Source organism: Coturnix japonica, chromosome Z, assembly GCF_054131305.1.
Source record: "Coturnix japonica strain WE chromosome Z, WE-NBRP24, whole genome shotgun sequence".
Classification (NCBI taxonomy): Eukaryota; Metazoa; Chordata; class Aves; order Galliformes; family Phasianidae; genus Coturnix; species Coturnix japonica.
In genome coordinates, this window is record NC_140702.1 from 11,044,713 (window position 1) to 11,051,911 (window position 7,199).

Sequence of the window (7,199 nt, forward strand, 5' to 3'; positions counted from 1 at the left end):
AATGAGATAATGAAAAACAGCACACTGGGATCTGTGAGCTGAAAAAATAGCTTGTCTAGAGCTGGTGCTTTGGATGACGTGGAAGAAGAAAACGATGCCTAATAAACATAGCAGCAGGGCAGGGTGGACCAGGCAATCTTTAAAAGTGTCTTCCAACCCAAACTATGCCACAGTTCTGTGATTCTGTGCTATTATTCCAACCACCCAAAAAATAACTGCCATGAAATAATTTTCAGGGACGACTTCCAGTGAGATGGATGGCAATCGAGTCACTGAATTACAGTGTTTACACCACTAACAGTGATGTGTGAGTATGTTTTAAGGGATCCTTTCTAATTAAACATTTTTTTTTTCAGTATCGAAGAAAGTCTGATAGTGAGGACAGTGACATCCAGTCAAAGAATTCATGCTGTACCAGCATGAGCAAGCAAATGGCAAGAAAAAATAAAACCTGCAATGAGCTAATTAGATTTGAGTTACTAACAGTGGTATTTTCCCACTAGAAATGAAAAACTGCTGACTCCTTCAGAGACTCAGAGAGACTCAACACTTTAGTCAGGCAGCCAGAACAGATGCATGGCAGAGCAATTTGTACCAGTACTACTTGCTGAGAGCTTTTCAGTCTAGTAAAGGGCTCCAGCTGTTGGACTTACAGGGAATCAACTCCACTGATTCCATGCATTCTGATTCCACGAACGCTGTCTTTTTACAAAAATTAGTAAGAAAAAATAAAGACTGAATCACACTTCCTCATATTATTTGCATCTTAGCTAAACCATCTACTGATTTAGTACATGACATCTTGTAACATCGTGGGGCTCAATAATATTTCTCTGTTGCAGATGGTCCTACGGTGTCCTGTTATGGGAAATCGTTAGTTTAGGTAAGTATGCAAATTTTGTTCTGCACACATAAACCCACATGGGACCAGTCAGCTCCATTCACTCAGCCTGCTTGAAGCTTCTTGCTTTGCAGCACATTGTTCTGTTTCATTTAACAGAATCATATTTAGCTTCAATGTGCTTGGAAATACAAATGTCACATTTTCAGCCCGGGTACCAGTTTAAATGACCATATTTTCATTTGCACTGCAAAACAGAGGCCAAACCTAAATACAAAATTCAGCACATCGCATGATCTGTAGTCTTAATTCCAAAAGCGATGGGTTTTGCTAGAGATGGATTTGAGTTAGCCATTGTTTTTCATTTCTGTTAGGAGATTATGTTTTCTTTCATAAAAAAAGATACCACTCAGAACAATGTTTTGACTCTGCTTCAGGTGGAACGCCGTACTGTGGAATGACCTGTGCAGAACTCTATGAAAAACTGCCTCAAGGGTACAGACTGGAAAAGCCTCTCAACTGTGACGATGAAGTGTAAGTTCCCTGAGCAAACAAAGAAACAAGAAGAATAACACAGCATCTGCTATAGGAGAGAATGTCTGAAATAACCTAGTAGTGCGTAATAGTTCAAAAAACAAAAGTTGCTTTTTTGTTTGTTTGTGGGCACAAGTGGGCCTTTTTTTTAGTGGAATGTGTATCATTTTCCAAAAAACATGAACTCATATCTTTAACCTGTGTGTCTAAAGCAGCACGTTTTGGTGTTTCATTTTAAAGGTATGACCTAATGAGACAGTGCTGGAGGGAGAAACCTTATGAAAGACCGTCGTTTGCTCAGATACTGGTGTCACTGAACAGGATGCTGGAAGAAAGAAAGGTAAGAACAAATCCCTGGACAAGAATTAGGCCATGAATAACTTGATTGCAGTTTAGGATTACTGAGACAATGTGCTTTGTTTTACTCTCTTTCTGTTTACTTTTTTCCAGACCTATGTGAATACCACCCTATATGAGAAGTTCACCTACGCAGGCATTGACTGCTCTGCTGAAGAAGCTGCTTAAGATGGGAGCAAAGCTTCATTCAAAACTGATTAAAGAAAACCAAAACTCAACTTGCTGGAGAACAAGATGTGGTGTGCTGTGTAGCTCTAACTGCATACAATACAGAAATGTTTTACTACGGATATCTATGTGTATATCACATAGTAACCCCTGCCTTCACAGGCTGTATAAGTGTATATACTGTCCTGAGCAGGAATAGACTGGAGTCATAAAATTTGCTGTCTCACAGGCAGGTTATTCTTTTTCTAAGTCATAGACAAAATGTATATGTTACAGCTATTGTAGTGCATCACCTGTTGCCATCTTAGATACGTACCAAGAGCTACTGAGAGCAAAGCCAGTATCTTACTGCAGTACTTCATATACATCTTGAGATTCAAACAAAAATGCTAAGCTCAATGTGACAGTGGAAACATGCAAGCAGATGTCAATCCAGTGTTCTTACCAATTAGTTACTATGACTCCTAATTGAACATAAAAGTAAAGTGGTAGAAATCATCTACTTGACAAGTCTGCTGATGCTTGTAAGACAGAAGGAATAATATGGTCCTTTCATTGTTCAGTTTGACGGCATTTGCCTGACTTCAAAAAATAAGTGTGTATTTTTAAGTCTTTGATGCTATGTGAAGCAGTCATCTGGAAATCATCACAAAGCGTAGAGCAGAAGAATATACTACGCTATTGGGGATATACATGACTTTTTTTTTCTATTTGTATTTCATTTACTAATTTTACTGCACAATTATAAATTACTACTTGTTATATACAAGAAGGACTTACTTTTCCTTATTCTGTCCCTTATGCTGGTTGCTGCATGACCTTGTAAAATACTTTACTGAAGGGCTTCGAAACAATTTTATCTGCCTGCCAGAAAGATCTAGTCTGTAAGTTAGACAGAAAGAGGCATGGTAAGCATTGGCTTACCTGTTAGTGGGTCATATGCTCTGCCTTCCACAGTGCATTACACCAGAACACATTTCCCCCATGTTGCATTAAAGGGTCAAATGGTTTGGTGGAAAATAAACCCCCCTTGCATTCCAGTTTGTCCTGATACCAGCTGGGCTGTGGGCAGCTGGGATTACGTCTTTAGGGTTGCCTAGTTTAGCACTGCAAGTCTGGTTGCATTCAAAATATGAACTACTAATGCCCAGCTCATCTAGTTGCAGTCAGATAGGCTCTTGTGGCTAGATTAGTGACATAATGCTATGAGCTCCCAACAATTATTATTCCAAATATCTCACATCTTAACATCCTTTCCACATCCCTACTAGTTTACACCTGCCTATTCCTACACACGAATTGACAGCAGCTTCACCTCTTTTGTTGTTTTTCATACTTCATCCTTAATTTTCCCTCATTAGGTACAGTTCTCAAGCTTCTCTCAGGGTAAGTTTATGGTTGGGAAAGAAGAAAAGCATTTCAGACAAGTGGTGCTGGATGTTACATAGAATGTGCAGGTAGCCATTTACAGTTGAGTGTTACTTACAGTTTGAAATTATCAGGAGCATGATCAGAGGTAGTAGAGCATTTAACAAGAGGAAATGCCTACATACCACTTCTCACCAGGAAATTCTCCCATTAGGAAAGGCAGCGTTCTAATCTCTAGATGACCAGCAGAATCAAAAACAAGTTTAGTTCAGGAAATCAAGTCAGCATACGTTGGATATTGGGAAAAATCTCAGAAGCAGCAGTGAGGCATTGGAACAGCTGCCCAGGGAGGTGGCAGAGTCATCACCCCTGCAGGTGTTCAAGAAGAAGGTAAATATGGCACTGATGGATGTGGTTTAGTGGCTATGGTGGGGCTGGGATGACTAGGTGACCCTGGAGGTCTTTAAACTTTCATGATTCTATGAAAGCACCACCACTTTCATACGCTGCTCTGCACTCTTTTCCTACTAATTCTTGCTGATTCAGTCATTGTTGTGGTTTTGTAATTTGGTTGATGTTGCTATTCCACCTCAGAGCATCATGTGGAACAATGGGAGTGAAGGAGACAAGGTTTTTGTCTTTCTTTCTTTTCTTTTTTGGTGGACTGCCTTAAATGGGCATGGGGGGAGGGAAGCGGCACCAGAGAGAAGGTTGGGAAGGGGACAGGGTTTTGCCCAGTTCCCTGCAAGGAGACAGCGTGGTTGGAACTTAACGCCTCCCACAGCCAGCCGGTGATATTTGGACTTGTTTTTCTCCTTGTTGAAACTCTCTCGTTGTTGTTTAGTGTCACTGGGTTCATTAAACTGCGGTTCGTTCTCAGATCGTTCTTTTTTTTCATCTTTTCCCTCATAGACCCATTCACAGTCTCCCTCCCCTTCCCCTCTCTTGGCTGGGCCATGCTGCACTGCGCCGCACTGTGCTGTTAGAGAGGGGAGGTACTTTTGTTCCTTCTCTCCCCAGGTTTGTTCCTGCTGTCACAGAGTGACCTCTAGAGAGAACTCCATGACATTATTTTGTGGAGAATGTGGTCAATGTTTTGGGCAGTGATGAAGTGGCTTATTTTACAAGCCCTGTACTTAGGACTTCAGAGCAGTGTGTTTTGGGTGATATTTGTACGTGTATTTAGCCCATGGAAGCCAGTGATAGGGATACCTCCCAGGGTCCCTTTCAGCCTAATGAACATCACAGACACTGTGCTCAAACTGGTTTACGAATATTCTGAGTTCCTTATTTTTGACTGGTATGTCAGATTGGGTATTGTGTTGCCAGTCTCTCTGAATATAATCCCCGAAGTAACTTACTATAAAACGCAGAGAGACTGGCAAAGAATAGTGAGAGATTTAGGAAAAAGATCAAAAGCATCGGGACCCCCGGTGTCTGGTAACCTTACTCCTGAACACTGGAGGGGTCTTGAGAAATTAAATGAGTATTTGAGTGAGGGATAGTGTAGCTCAGGGGGATCTCAGAAGGAATGGTTTGTTTGCGACTTGACTTGAGTCATACAAAATATTATGATGGAGAGAGGGAGTTTCAAAAATGAGACCCAAACCCAAAGGGAAAAACCCCAAGGCAATCCCAACCAACCACAGGAACACCAGCATCAGTGTCAGTCACCCCAGTTGAAGGCCACAGATGGGAACGTGTGTCTTCACGTCTGGAACGGAAGGAGGAAGCAGAGGAAGATCCCGGCGAGGGGCCCTCCCCAAAACCACCATCACCAAGGAAGGCAACTCAGAAGAGGGACAGACACGGAGAGGATAGTGATGATGAGGGGAAAGTCACCATTACCACTATTTGTAGATCTCTGAAAATTACCAAAATCCAAGGCACGAGAAAAGAGTTTACCTGAGCCCCAGATGAAAATGTTGTCACTTGGCTGCTTCGGTGTTGGGACAATGGGGCCAGCAGCATGTCCCTAAGCTGCAATGAGGCTCGTCAGCTAGGAAACATCGCTCGAAACCCATCTGTTGGTAGAGGGATCAGCAGATGTCTGGATGGAGTCGACACTCTCTGGGAAAGGATGCTACCAGCTGTAGAGGGTACCTATCTTGTCAGAAGTGATCTGGAGCCTGCACTGGAAAAATGGAGTACAGCTGAGAAAGGTATCCAATACTTGAGAGAAATGGCTGTGGCAGAAATGTTGTATGATCCCACGTTTGTCCCTAAGGACCCACACAATGGCCATGACCCAGAGTAGGTGAGCAGTACTCCTGAAATACGGAATGAGTTCATATGATCAGCACCGGAGAGATATTCCAGTGTACTATTAACGACTGTCAACAGGTAGGAAGAGCTGGATAATAGACCTCCAATTTTTGAGCTGATCCTTGCACTTCAAAATGCAGAAAGCACACTAGCGCCATCCTGTGCCTCCATTGCAGCCATCCGCCAAATGGCAGAGAGACTGGACCAAGTGGAGGGGAAACAAGACAGCATACTGAAGAACTGGTCCATGGCAAGGAATCACAGTGAACCTGTGGCAGTCTCAGCCATCAGACTCAAACACCCGCCTGTTCAAGTGAATGACTACAGTGAGCCTATGTCACATCGTGCTTTGTGGAACTACCTACGTGAGCATGGAGAGGATATGAGGAGGTGGCACAATGAACCCTCTTATGCACTATGAGCACGGGTGAGAGAATTACAAGAGAGGTCAACCGCTACTGAAGTTGCCTCTGCCGCTGCAGGTAACCAATAGAGGGGCTCTGCCCTCATCTGGGGGGAGGAGAGGGATAATAGAGTGTATTGGACTGTGTGGATTCGGTGGCCTGGCACATCAGAACCACAGAAATATAAGGCACTGGTGGATACCGGGTGTGCACAGTGCGCTCTGATACCCTCAAGCTATAAAGGAACAGAACTCATCCATATACATGGAGTGACTGGGGGGTCTCAGCTGTTCTCTGTGTTGGAGGCTGAGGTAAGCCTCACTGAGAGAGACTGGCAGAAACATTGCATAGTGACTGGCCAGGGGGCTCCCTGCATACATGGGATAGACTGTTTAAAAAGGGGACATTTCAAGGACCCCAAAAGATACCAACAGGCTTTTGGAATAGCTGCTGTAGGTACAGACAACATTAAGCAGCTGATTTGCCTGGCCTATCAGAGGATCCGTCTGCTGTGGGGTTACTCTAGGTGGAAGAACAACGGGTACCGATTGCCACAAAGACAGTACACAGACGACAGTACCGTACTAATAGGGATTCCTTGCTCCCCATCCATAGGCTAATTCAGCAGCTAGAAAGTCAGGGAGTTATTAGTAAAACCCACTCACCTTTCAACAGCCCCATATGGCCAGTGCGGAAAGCCAGTGGAGAATGGAGGCTGACAGTGGACTATCGTGGCCTTAATGAGGTCACACCCCCACTGAGCGCTGCTGTTGCAAACATATTGGAACTCCAGTATGAACTGGAATCGAAAGAGGCAAAATGGTATGCCACCATTGATATTGCCAACGCATTCTTCTCTGTCCCTTTGGCCACAGAGTGTAGGCCACGGTTTGCCTTTACTTGGGGGGGTGTTCAGTACACCTGGAACTGTTTGCCCCAGGTGTAGAAACACAGCCCGACCATTTGCCATGGGCTGATTCAAGCCACATCGGAACAGGGTGGTGCTCCTGAGCACCTGCAGTACATTGATGACATCATTGTGTGGGGTGATACAGCAATGGAGGTTTTTAAAAAAGGAGAATGGATAATCCAAATCCTCCTGTCTGCTGGTTTCGCTATTAAGTGAGACAAAGTGCAAGGACCTGCCCAAGAAATTCAGTTTCTAGGGGTGAAATGGCAAGATGGGCGTTGTCACATCCCAACAAATGTGACTGACAAATTTACTGCTCTCTGCACCCACTAACAAAAAAGAGACACAGTCC

General features: G+C 43.7%; 1 protein-coding gene across 2 annotated transcripts in view; it reads left to right on the forward strand.

Moving 5' to 3' along the window:
- The window catches only part of TEK (TEK receptor tyrosine kinase), a 31,466-nt gene extending 27,319 nt beyond the window's left edge, over nt 1–4,147 (forward strand). For both annotated transcript variants that reach the window (XM_085528090.1, XM_085528091.1), the window contains exons 19-23: nt 237–307; nt 843–883; nt 1,279–1,375; nt 1,616–1,715; nt 1,826–4,147. In XM_085528090.1, coding sequence (XP_085384216.1) covers nt 237–307; nt 843–883; nt 1,279–1,375; nt 1,616–1,715; nt 1,826–1,900 — 384 coding nt within the window. In that variant the 3' untranslated portion in view covers nt 1,901–4,147. The remainder of the gene's footprint in view (nt 1–236; nt 308–842; nt 884–1,278; nt 1,376–1,615; nt 1,716–1,825) is intronic.
- Nucleotides 4,148–7,199: the final 3,052 nt, after the last annotated feature.